General features: G+C 52.8%; 1 protein-coding gene across 1 annotated transcript; it reads right to left on the bottom strand.

Moving 5' to 3' along the window:
* Positions 1–1135: 1135 nt before the first annotated feature.
* On the bottom strand, positions 1136–12224 carry RHCG (Rh family C glycoprotein). Its single transcript, XM_026648556.1, has 10 exons — positions 12043–12224; positions 9830–9980; positions 7863–8010; positions 7102–7268; positions 6030–6167; positions 5810–5946; positions 5055–5179; positions 2694–2767; positions 2186–2263; positions 1136–1550 (listed from the first exon to the last, which is right to left on the bottom strand). Exons 1-9 carry the CDS (start codon positions 12207–12209, stop codon positions 2195–2197), a joined length of 1176 nt encoding a protein of 391 aa, XP_026504341.1. The 5' UTR covers positions 12210–12224; the 3' UTR covers positions 1136–1550; positions 2186–2194.
* Positions 12225–13018: the final 794 nt, after the last annotated feature.

The raw sequence follows: 13018 nt of genomic DNA, 5'->3' as shown, positions 1-13018 counted from the left end.
AAATCTGGCCCTTTATTTTGGTGCCTAAATGGGAGCTGAGCTCTCTGGGAAATCTGAGCCCATGTAAGTGCTCGGCTCTAAGCAGCTAGGCCCTGATATGTCCCAGGCACAACAGCATTGTCAACCGCTGGTGTTCAAAACACACAACGTGTCTGAAGTCAGTCTGAAACCAGACCATGTGGGCCCAATTCCCCGAGGTGCGGAGCTTCCCAGCTCCCCTGACTCCAGTGGGAGTTGAGGGGAGGGGGGCTCAGCACCTGGGAAAAGATGGATTGCAATGTATTTCAGGAACATGGTGCTGGGCCCATAGGCCAACTGGTTCCCCTCACCCCATGTCCTTGGATTTTAGATGCTCACTCCTTTGTTTTCACCAGCAGTATTCCTATTCCCCGCCCCACTGTAGTGGCAGGAGGGGGCTGTTGGCCTGCTCAAGGAGGCTGGTAGCATGGGACTCTGTGCAACAAAAACAGGGATCAACCCGCCCTCCTCCCCCACCCCAAACCTTCCATTGAGGGCTGAAAGATTCCCATGAACCAATCACGTGGCAAGTGAATCTGTCTCTATCCCAGCATCCTCCCACAATGGCTCCCTTTGTATTGCTACTGGGGGAAATGGGGCAACGGCCAGAGTCCCACCTGACTCTCACTGCTCATTACCCAACGGTGCACAGCGCTGGAAAGAATAACACGGAGCTTTTTATTCACACATCCAAGGAGCAAGAGCTAATGACAAAGAGGCGGGAGAGAGAAGGGCAGCCGAACTCCAGGTGTCAGGGACCTGGTGGTCAGGCCAAGAAAGCAAACACTTGTTTTGAGTCAGCATCGCAAAGGAACTGAGAAAGGGGGTAGGCACCCAGACTCCTGGGTTCTAATCCCTGGAGCAAGTCATTTTCTTTCCTTGTGCCCCTTGTTCCCCATCTGCCAAATGGGGGTAATGATGCTTACGCACCTCACAGGGGTGTTGGGAGGGTTAATTATTAACGATTGCAAAGCACTGGATATGTGCCAAGTATGCTTATCTCCTCTAAGTGTAACAGCGCCCCCAGCTGCAAGGACCCCCAAACTGGATCCATTATTACTGTCCCTTCACCCTCCACAATCCCCAGCATCCAAGGTGTCGTGGGGCCCAGTTAACTCTGGGCCCAGGCACAGCGCCAGCTGAATTGTTCCAGTGTAAAATCTGGGAACTTGAAACCTGAGAGATCCCACCCAACAAGCACCTAGTAAAAGAACTCCCCAGAGGTGCTAAGGCCTCTCCCACTGCTGCTGCCCCGTGGCAGTGCTAAGGGAGATGCCCCAGTGTCCGTTTCAAACCTCTGGCCCGTTGCACAGACATATGGCTTCACTGGCTGTTCTCCAGTGTGTTGCTTAGTGTATACAGGGCCTCTTCCAGGCTATCCCACCACGGAGGGGAATGTGGGAAAGGAAATGGGGCTTTTGGAAGCTCTCAAAGAGTCTGTGTCCAGATGGGGATTGGCGCAGGGCACCTCCTTTTCTAGAAATACACCAATGGCTTCTCTGGAGAGCTAGACTGAGGAGTCCGAATGCCACCTAAAGGAAACCCAGAGGGAGAGGCAGGTCAGGGGTCTGTCTGTGACCTCTTAACAGCAGGATGATGGAGAGTATCCCTCCCTCTCACCGGCCACCTGGCACATTCCCCTGGCAGTTGCCCGGCACCCACACCCCTCCCCGCCATCTGCCCCCTCCCCCCGACTGGGCTAGTGACTGAGCAGTCGCCTTTGGGGTAAGGTTTCACCACACTGGGCACGGCCTGAGACACAGGAGCTGTGCCGCTTAGCACCTCTCCTTACCCTTCTCCTGGTGAAATCCTGCCCTTTACTGTGATACCAACAACAGGAAGTTAGTACAGTCACACCTCACACCCATATACACCCACTCCCCAACTCCCTTCCTGCCATTCCCACACCAAAGAGGTCTCAGTGCCCAGCATTTCTGCCACGAGGCAAACATGCTGCCGTGGATCCCTGATGGATGAGCCCATGTGTGCATGGCACTGGCCAGTGCCCTGGGCTTGTGTGTTGCCACGAGGGCAACTAGGATCCACTAGTCCCTGTCCATGCAGTGCTTCCAGGTGCTGGATGCTAGTGCTCTAGGAGCACCCTCTTCCTGCCCAGCTCTTGGGCTCTCCAAGGCCTGCCCTCCCCATGCATCTCAGCTCTGCCTACCCAGGTGGGTTAGGAAGTCACAGGTTTGAGGGTGGGGTCATGCATGTGGTACAGGCCGCTCTCCTCATCCTCAGGCACCTGCAAAGACAACGAAACTTCCATCAGGCCCCGATGCCCTGTCATGAAGGCATCGACAGAACCTGCTTTCCTGCCAGTGGGGGGTGCCATAGCCACACAGATGGGGAGGAAAACTATAAACAATGATGCGGCGATGTCATGGACAATAGCGCCACCTTGTGACACACCACAACTCCCAAACAGTCCACATAGCTCAGGTCCAAAGCCACAAACATGATCCCAACACCCCCCCCGGCCCCACACCCCCCCCCCCCCCCCGTCACCAAACCCCATTCCCCCAGCCGAGTGCTGGACACCAAGTCCCAAATCCCCGTCAGCCGAAGGGCACCTGACTGCGACACCCTCCCCCCCACTTTCTGCAAACAGGCCACCAGGCCCCAAAGCCCCCCTGCCCTGGCCACAGTGACGAGGACCAGCCCCCATAGCTCACCTCCCAGTAGACATCATCCTCAAAGCAGTTCTCATCTGCAGGGTCCCCCAAGAACGGCATTTTCAAAATAGCACCTTAAAGCCACAAAACAGAGAGTGAGATGGGAAATGCCTCAATCAGTGAGAAACAAGCGGGCCAGGGCCAGGGGCAAGCGGCCAGGGCCAGGGATGAGCCCCGCTGGGGTGAGCGGTTGGGGCAGGGACGGGTCAGGGAAACTATTCCCTCCCAGTGTTGTAGGTGAAGTGAGGTTGGGTCAGTTTTGAGCATGTCTACCCCTGGCCCTTCATATTGTTTCGGGGAACTCAATGTTATTCAGTGGAGTTCACAGGCTGGGGGTAATTTTAAAGGGTGAATCATGTGCTGCATTATAGCAATGTGGGCAACCCTAGAGGAAACAGCTGGGGAAGGGGCCATCTCCTCTCCTACTATCTGTTAGATCAGAGGAGGGCAAACTACAGCCCGCAGGCCACATCCCGCGAGCCCTTGAGCTCCCGGCCGGGGAGGCTAGCCCCTCCCCCGCTGTCCCCCTTTCCCCGCAGCCTCAGCGTGATGTGCCGCCAGCGCGGGAGGGGGCTGCACTGCGGGGGCAGGGGAGAGCAGGAAGGGAGGCTCACCTGCAGCCTCAGGGGAGCAGGCGGACGGTGCGGGTGGCGGGAGCACGACGAACGTGGGCGGAGGACTCAGGAGGAGCACCGGGCGGCCGCGCAGCCGGCCGGAGAGAAGCAGCGCTTTGAAGGTGAAACCGCCGCTTCTCTCTGGCTGCATGGCTGCCCCTGCTCCTCCTGAGTCCTCCGCCCATGTTCGCAGGGCCGCATCCTGAAAGGGGCGTTAGAGGGGGCGTTGGATAGAGGGTGGGGTTCCAGGGGGCTGTCAGGGGGCAGGGGTGTGGATAGGGGTTGGGGCAGTCAGGGAGCTGCCGGGGGTTGGATAGGGGGTGGGGTTCCAAGGGGGCGGTTAGGGGCAGGGGGTCCCAGGAGAGGGTGGTCAGGGGACAAGGAGTAGGGGGGGTTGGATGGGTCGGAGGTTCTGAGGGGGGCAGTCAGGAGGCGGGAAGTGGGACGGGGCAGATAGGGTTCGGGTTTGGGGAGGCACAGCCTTCCCTACCAGGCCCTCCATACAGTTTTGGAACCCCGATGTGGCCCTCAGGCCAAAATGTTTGCCCACCCCTGTGTTAGATGCTGAAAGCAGAAAAGCGCTTCCTAGAATGGAGACCTGCTTGTGAGTGAGCTGCTCTGAAAGAAGCCGAGATCCCGGGGAGGCTTGGGCTAGAATTCTGCCGTACCCCAAACGCCCACAGGATGGTAGCAGCAAAACGTCAAATGGGGAAATGCAGAGCATCTGACCGCAAGTGTAACAGCCAATCAGAGGCAGAAAAAATTAGAACTAGAGCTCACCCCTAGCTCCGCACTGAATCAAACCAGACTCACAACTAACCCAACCCAACCACAAACTGAACCAGACCCAGTCAGAGACAACCCCAAATGAATCCACAGCCATCTCCAAACCGGCCCAAGGGCTCAGGCTGAACCTGCTGAGATTCAGGGTTCTACATTTGCTGGTCTATTTCCTCTCCCCCTTCTGGGCTTGTGGGGTTCAGCTGGAAGCAGAAGCTTTGGGGACCTCACAAGCCTGGGCCTGTTTTCCCTGGAAATGCTCAGCCCTGTTTGGGATACAGAACTGATCCCCTAAAATTGTTATGTTCCCCATTCATTGCAGCCTTCTTGGTTCTTGATGCTATTTTCCAGCTCCCTTTTTGGTTCATAACATGCCCCAAAGTCTCATCCTGCCAGGCCTGCCTGTTAAAAGGGGATGGAGTGGCAGATGGGGCTGCAGAAGAATCTGGGCAATTCCCCGCCCCCGGCTGTCAAAGATGTGCCTTATCCCAGTGTGTCTCGTGGTGGACTATATGCAAGAGCCAGGATCTGCCCATTCTGCTGGGGACCTGCAGGGTACAGAGCAGCGCTGCCGCACGAGGAAGGCCCACCTCCAGAGGGCAGTACTTTTGGAAATGACATCATAGTTTCAACCAATCAATACTTTCCACATGACATCATTACATCTGGAAGTGCCACTTGTGGAGGTCGGACTTCCTGCAATGCTGGGGTGGGAGAGGTATTAAGGGGCTGTTGTGATAGGGTCAGTGGGGAACAAAATAGTCTTGGTATGCCACATGTTTGCAAGCCTTAGGGCTCGTCTCAATTTCAGGGGCTGCATGTGGGAGCAGAAGGGTTCTTCTAGCCCAGGAGATGGACCCTTCCTGTAAGCCAGGGTGTGAGCAATTCGAATGGCTGAGCCGGCCACTCTACAACCACAGCCTGGACCTGGGCCTTCTCCTCCATTCCCTGCACCCCACTCACTCACCCACAATGGCCCCCCCAGCCAAGGCCATGGCCAGGGACACGAAAATGCCAGCTGCCTGGAACCCCCCTTGGACACTGGGCGTCCGATCCTTGTAGTCACCCGTGAAGTCAAAGGTACTGATGAGCCTGCGAGGAAGGGAAATGATGAGACCAGCTGTCAGAGAGACACTCCTCTGAGTCGGGGAGTCCGTGCTGTGGAGGACGGGGGAGCTGCATTCACAGCCCCTTCAAACCATCTCCCTGGCACTGAGAGCTCATGTTCCCATTGAGGAGTAGGGAGATTGTAGCAACATAGCCCAGCCTCTTTGCTTTTATTCCTTCTTTTCCAGCCGTCCCCCTCCCCCAGAGGCCTCAGCCTGGACCAACAGGCTGCAAACTAGGGGGGTCCAAAAACAATGAGACCCGGGGTGGCTTCCAGACCTTCACGGTTTATCCTGGAGTCTGACCCCGAAAAGGAAGCAACAGGGATAAAGAGATTCCCCTTCATGAACCCAACTGCCCCTATTCAGAGTCCTCCAAGACCCAGAATGAAGGTGGGCCTTGGAGTTATAGGGGCTCCCAACAGGAGGCAGCTGGAAGAGGCTGCAATCCTCCAAGCCTGACTCAGCCTTACAGGCCCAGCACCACTCAGGATGCATATCTGTAAGGGGGCACTCAGCTGCTGCCACTGACTCATCTCTCATCTCCCTCCCGCCCAACACACACGCTGGCCCAGAACCCACCCCACTGCCACGGGAGAGATTTAAGCAATCTTACCCTTCCTTTCCATACACGTCTTCAGTGGCTGCAGCTGCGGTGACAGCCCCCACAATGCCTCCAATAAGCCCCGGCATGGCATGTAGGTTGTGGATGCCGCAGGTGTCCTGGATGTGCAGCTTGGACTCCAGGAATGGCTGGAGGGAATGGAGGAGAGAGAGAGAGATTATTTCCTCTCCCTAAGAGGCAAGAGACTGGAATTCCTCTGAGCAGCGCTTACCATGAGGTAGACGAACCCAACGGTGGACACAATGCCACAGAGGAATCCAACGATGAGGGATCCGTATGGAGTCAGCATCATCTCCGCACCGGTCCCCACAGCCACGCCACCGGCCAGCGTTGCATTCTGGATATGAACCTGCGCAAATAACGCTCACGTCTTACCACTTTGTCTTTGGGACAAGAGAGTTTTAAACCCATTAGTGGCAACATTTCAAGCCAAGCAAGGAGAAAAGCAGGGGAAGTGGCTGAGAAAATGTTCCAAGAAAAAATGAAGATCTGGGCCCATTTTCATTTGCATTGGGATTGGTTCCCTGCCCATCACAAATTCCCAATGACTGGATTTGCCTGAAGCCAGAGATTTTTAACCACCAAAAGTTACATGAATGGGAGGAGATTGAAGACGAAATATGAACAGCTAATGGGCTGGGGTATCATTTTCATGTAGTGGAAACAAAAAACTGCATACACACATGCGCATTGCTGCACAGATATGCCCAAAGTTTGGTGCTGGCACAAGCACAGCACTGTATGGCGCCTGCTGTCTCTCACATACACACGCATGTAGCACCCAGAAAACACCGTATGGGCCCTGCTCTGACACACACGTCACTGTATGGGTCCCTCTCCCTCACAAACACACACATCTAACACCATATGCTTGCATGACACCGTACAGTTCAACCCTGGAACATGCCCACCACCATGGGACCATTTCCACTGGCTCTGCAGCACAGGTATCTGCATGGCTCTGCTGTCCTATGGGTCCACCGGCACACAGGTGATCACACATATCTGCTCCTCCATTTGCCCAAGCATGCCCACACACCTGCTGATGCATGGATACCGCACATGGTTTTCATGCCAGAGCTTTGCAAATGATTCATCCCATTAACATGGCTCAAGCTGCTGTTGCATCCAGAGCTCCTACCCTCAGAAGCTTTGCCTCTTCCGCACCCCATGAAATCCAGTGCACACTCAGCAAAGGAAGCAGCCCCCAATCAGACTGCCTGGCCCTTCAGTCAGCCATGAGCCAGGAGAGGGCACAGCAGGCGTCTCCAGCCCGTGCTTACCATGTCAAGCTTGCCTTTCTTCTGCAGCAGGCTGGAGAAGGCCACGGTGGTGAGGACACAGGAGGCCAGGGAGCAGTAGGTGTTAATGGCGGCTCGGTGCTGCGCATCCCCGTGGTTTGAAACAGCTGAGTTAAAGCTGGGCCAGTACAACCACAGGTACAGGGTACCTGGGAGAGGAGGGGGAGGAGGGGGACAGTGTGGGGGAGGAGTAGGAGGGAGGGGAAGGAAAACAGGGAGCAGCAAGGGGAAGGGGGGTTAAAAAGAAACCACAAGAGATGATAGTTATATGGAGAGGAGGCTAAAGCCAGCTGTGCCCCAAACTCCCAGCTCCGCCTCCACTGCCAACTCTTCCTGAAAGACTCCAACCAGGAACTCAAAGCTGCAGTAGCACGTGGAGCCTTTCATTTCTAGGGCACCAATTCCAATCGGACCCCAGGCTGGGGGGAGTGGCGGGCTCTGGAGTGTCTAGGAATGGCACATGGAACCTCTCACCTCACAGCAGCACTTCCAGTCGGACCCCAGGCTGGGAGTACGGGGCTCTGGGGTGTCTGGGAATGGCACATGGAGCTTTACAATTCTAGGGCACTAGTTCTAATCTTATCCGGCCTCTGGGGGGTGGGGGGAACTGGCCAGCTCTGGGGTGTCAGGATTGGGAAATGGGATACACAGTTTTTCACCACTAGGGCACTGGCTCCAGTCCGGTTTCACACAGTCTGTGGGATGCAGCTTTCATGAAGTCTCCAAGTCCGCAGTTAACTCACCGATCATAGCAAAGAGGTCGGAGTGGTACACAGAGCCTTGCTTGTCTTTACTCTGTTCCAGGTTGGGCCGGTACAGAATTCTGGTCACTGTCAGGCCAAAATAGGCTCCAAAGGTATGAATGGTCATGGACCCACCAGCATCTTTAACCTGTGGACACAGAGCAGAGGAAAATTCACATGTTGGGAGTATTCTGGCCAATCAACTAACCATCTATCCGTCCAGCCTATGCTGGGTCACTACAGGAGGGGAACAGAAATGCTCCTGGTCCCTCCAACTGGCAGGCAGAACATCTCAGCCACATCCTTCCAATTAGCCTCCTCTGTGGAAGGCATCATGGCAAAAGGGCATTTCTGGCCCCTCCATCATGTGACTTCATGGCGCATGGGTTCCAACAGCATCCCCAGAGTAGAACTACCCTGAGGTGGCAGTCCCAGTGTGGGCAGGTAAATGGCAGACAAAGAACAGGGCTTTTAAATAGAGTTTATTGCCCCTTGAAACCTGGGGCTTTTAGAACAAGCCACAAAACTCCCAGTAAAGGCCATGAGCAGAGATCAGCAGTTCCAGAACTACAGACCCATTGGCAATGCTCAGATCTGGATCCAAACTTCCCAGCTGGCCCTTATCTCTCTAAGGGGCTGACTCAGAACTCCAGGTGTAAACACCCCAGAACTTCGGGGGAGGGGAGTAATCAGGATCTGGCCACCGTGAACAATGAACCCCAGTCATCTCTGTCCTCAGCTCTTACTTGGGCTTTCCTCCTTTTCCCCCCTCTTCCCTTCACTGCTGCTGCCTCCCACCCTTGTGCTTGTTGTTTTCCCTCCTCTTCTTCGGCCTCAACACAAACACACAGCTGCTGAGATGAACTCTCCTGGAAGGGAGCTTTCCAAAGGCATTCTCCCTAGCTAAGTTCACCCAGAGCATTGGTGTCAGGAGGAACAACTATGCAGATGGAAATAATGGGCAGTTCCCTAAAATGAAAAGGGTTGAACTTCCATCCCCATGCACAAGCTCCAGTCTGACCCCACCTGCACTTAGGATCGAGGTGAATGGGTTCCCCTTTCAGAACAAATCTCTTTTCCTCCACCAGAGCAAAAATCTCTCGTATGCTGCCAGAGGCCCTGTGCTCCTTTACCAGACAGCTCTTCACTTTATGGCGTGCTCTGATTTTCTTCAACCAAAGAAATATTACAGCAGGGGAAGGAGCCAAGAGGGAAATACTGTGCAGCCATAAAGGGTCTGGCTACACCGCAAGAAAAAACCCTGCGGCAGCGAGTCTCAGAGTCCAGGTCAACTGACCCGGGCTTGCACTACAGGGCTCAAAATAACAGAGTAGATGTTCCCGATGTGGCTGGGGCCCGGGCTCTGAGATGCTCCCAGCTTTGCTGGGTTTCGGAGCCCAGGCTCCAGCCTGAATGGGAATGTCTACACTGTTATTTTTAGCTCCATAGTGTGAGCTCGGGTCAGTTGGCCCAGGCTCTGAGTCTTGCTGCTGCTGGGGTTTTCTGTGGTGTAGACGTACCCAAAGAGAGCGTCAGGCCCTTTGTGTGGAGATGCCCTGGCTGTCTTAGGAAAACCCCACCAGAGGGGATCCCTTGCTCTCAAGTCACTGCCGCTGCTTGCAGAACCCGGGGAGATTTCCCATTCCCAGACTAAGGTAGCAGAGAAGCCAAAGGGTGGGGGAAGTAGCCCCAGCTGTTTGCTCATTGATGCGTTTGGAATCTTTTTACATTTCTGCTTAAATTGTTGTGGCTGGAATTAACCCCATGTGTTTACTCAAACAAGGAGCTGATGGACCTGACTGGAGCCAGGCACTGTACGATAGCCTACAGACAGCTCTGCTGCTGCACCTCACTCCTGACCTGCATCCCCCCCACCCGGCAGTGACACCCCGTTTGCACTGCCAGAAAGGAAGGGCAGGAGGCTGCCGATTTTGCTGACTCAAAAGGGGTCAAAAGGGGAGCCTTACGTGGAGCAGGCTGATGAGGATGTACTCATTCACAGCAAAGAGCGTGACTTGAAACAACGTCAGGATGAGCAGCTGCACGGGGCTGGTTTTGCCCAGGATGGCCCCAAAGGCGATGCAGACAGAACCCACGCAGAAATCTGCATTGATCAGGCTGGGGAGTGGGGGATGGGAGAGAAAACAACCTGCAAGTTAGTAATGGAGATTCTCCCTCTCCACCACTCCCAAATCTAGAGAGCCTCACCCTTGCCCGGACACGAACCTCATCCTGGCTTCCTCACCAGCACCCCACTTGCTGGGTGTGACTAGAATACTGTCCCTTTAAGGGACAGTACCACTTTTGCATCCCCCTCCTGGTGGGCTAGATTCATAGATGGAAGGCCAGAAGCGACCATTGTGATCATCTGGTCTGATCTTCTGTCTAACACAGGCCACAGAACTTCCCCACAATAACTCCTAGAGCAGATCTGTTAGGAAAACATCCAGTCTTGATTTAAAAATGGCCAGTGATGGAGAATCCCCCACAACCCTGGGTAAACTGTTCCTCTGGTTAATTGCCATCATTGTACTCGGTATATGCATGGCTAAGGGTGAGATGAGTTATGGGTCTCTCTTCACTGGGATCCCCAGAGGAGCTCCCAGTGGGAAGTTAGGAGCCCCTTTGTAAGGATAAAGCCTTTTTTCTGTAGCCATATTGTAAGGTCTGAGGCCTTTGTCTGCAGGCATATTAGGAGAGCAGCAGCCAGGAGCTAAGCAGCAGAAAGTCACATCTTCACATTCTATCTAAATTACATTAAAACAATGTAATATCGGGCTGTTAAGAAGGCGATCCTGTCCTAATAGTACCCATCATCACCAGATAAAGAAACAAATCTTAAGATGGTTAAAGAAAACTTTGTTTGGTAGCATTCTGTCTGGCAACTTATCAACAAGTTTTGGCTGTGAAATCTCTACTTCTTTATTGTTTTGTCTTTATGGTCCCCACTTCTCTATTGTTGATCTGTATGGTCTCTGTCCGGTTCTTGGATGGTTTGTCTGTTGCATAACAAATTTTACTAGGTGTAAATCAATTAAGGTGGTGGGGTACGATTGGTTAAAGGATTGTTTTACAATATGTTAGGATTGAAAATTGTTTAGTAACATTTTAATTAAATGATTGGTTAAGGTACAGCTAAGCAGGACTCAAGTTTCACTATTTAAACTGGATCCAAAAGGAAGTTCTTGGGAACCAACTCCAGGACACAGCCCCAAGATCAGAGCTGCCAGACCAAAACACCCTGCCAATTACACCATGCAGAAACTGGAGTCCCCTAGATAACCTGATCCTGACTGGCCAGCTGGAAAAGTTCGTCTGCCTTATTGGGAGTGGTGAACACTGTATGCCTAGCGTGTGCATTCTGTTTTGGTGATTGTTAATAAATAGAGGTTAAGTATTAGGGGATATTACTGTGTAAGGCTCTTTCCCTGGTGGAAGACCCCGTAAACCCGCAAAAGATGAAGCCCGGAGTCCATAGGGAATGGGTGTTTGCTCTCAGTCCACAGGGAATGGGTGTTTACCCAGAGCCCACGAAGGAGTAGAGCCCGGAGCCCATGGAGGGGTAAAGTTAGGTGCCTTTCACCTGGAGCCCTAAGAACTGGGAAAGGGTGGAGGTGCCTAAGTTAACAGGGTTACACCTTGAGCCCATGGAAGGGTAAAGGTGGGTGCCCTAGAGTGTGTGTAACAGGGAATTTTGTGCGGGTAACACCCTAGCCCTCAGCATGTGGAGAATGGCATAATGAAGTTTCATCAGATATGAGGCTGTTTGTCCAAAAGGACCTGAGCAATGAAAGTCCCAAGACTGAGGGCAAACAATGAACCGGACACTTGGGGCTTGGCCTGGGGTCTGTGAGAATTGGTCTCATGTGGCTGGTTTCACCTGGCTCCTTCCTCACCATCCAGCAGAGCCAGCCACCCCTGGAGTGGAGGTGGAACCCAGCCAGAAGTACACAGCACCCTGCGCAGCTGAGGAGGGGAGGGGGAATTGAGACCAAAGACCTTTTCTTATGAAACAGGCTCCATGGGGTCTTTAACAGCAGGCAGGGCAGAAGATGTAATATGATCTGGAGCACCCTTTCTCCACATAGAGCAGGGGCAGAAGCTCCAGGCTGCTTGGTCCCCTCCCTGCATCTCCACTGTCCAGCAGGAGATGGCTTCCATCAGTCCAAAACCGTCTTACTTTTCCACTCCAATGAGTATCTTTCCGTTCTCGAAAGAATGGAACCAGCCCTGCATCAGGAGAGCCCACTGGATCCCGAAGGCAGCAAGGAGGAAATTGAAGCCAACAGCTCCAAAGCCATAGCGCTGGAGGAATGTCATCAGGAAGCCAAAACCCACGAAGATCATCACATGGACATCCTGGAAAGCTGTGTCAGGGAGGAGAATTCACCATTAGCATTGGGGGGGGGGAAGGGGGAAGGGAGCTCCTGCAGCCTAGGAACTCGGCACTTGCCCTAGTTCAGAAATACCAATGATTTTTCAGGAGAAATGTTGAAAAAAAATTCATTTTAAATTTTGCACAAACATTTTAAAAACAAACTGAAAAATGAAAAAACTTCAGTTTTTGGAAATGCTTTTTGGTAAAATATTTTGGCTTTGAGGGAAAACCATCAGTGTTTGGAAAGCCCTTTCAGTAAACATCGTTGGTTTTCATTTCAGTAAAAATATTCAGTTTTGAAAACAAAACACTTATCAAAATAACCTAAGCTGTAAAGCACAGACATCTACCAACACATTTTTTTTCTTTTCAATCTCCATTTTTTAACCAAAAAAGAGACTTTGAATCAGAATTAACATTTTCCATGCACACTTTTGCTTTACTAACAAACCCTTTTTCATTTAAAAAACCGTAAGTTTTGATAATTTTTTGCCCAACAACCTGTCTTTGCTGGGTCAGAACTCAGTGTCACTGACTGCTCTCCGCCTTCCTGCTCTGGGAACTATTATTATTAGCAGCCATTATTTGTATTATCAGAGCACATACAAATGAGCCCCAGTCATGGACCCGGGACCCCATTGTGCTAGGCGCTGTACAAACACAGAACAAAAAGACAGTCCCTGTCCCCAGGTACTTACAATCTAAGTACAGGACAAGAGAGAACAGATGGACAGAGAGGAGGCACACACTCTGCTCACTTCAATGGAGGGTGAAATCC

Source organism: Terrapene carolina, unplaced genomic scaffold, assembly GCF_002925995.2.
Source record: "Terrapene carolina triunguis isolate 2854851 unplaced genomic scaffold, T_m_triunguis-2.0 Scaffold67, whole genome shotgun sequence".
Lineage (NCBI taxonomy): Eukaryota > Metazoa > Chordata > Testudines > Emydidae > Terrapene > Terrapene triunguis.
Note: the sequence above shows the minus strand (reverse complement) of the source record. Positions and strands in the feature narration are given on the sequence as shown.

What these genes read in the sequence shown, in the direction of transcription:
- RHCG (XM_026648556.1), bottom strand. Translation starts at nt 12,209, where the DNA reads ATGATCTTCGTGGGTTTTGGCTTCCTGATGACATTCCTCCAGCGCTAT. An exon ending in ATACTCATTGGAGTGGAAAA is followed by an intron (nt 9,981 to 12,042) that starts GTAAGACGGTTT and finishes CCCACTCCCCAG; the next exon opens with CCTGATCAATGCAGATTTCT. An exon ending in CGACCTCTTTGCTATGATCG is followed by an intron (nt 7,269 to 7,862) that starts GTGAGTTAACTG and finishes CTCCTCTCCCAG; the next exon opens with GTACCCTGTACCTGTGGTTG.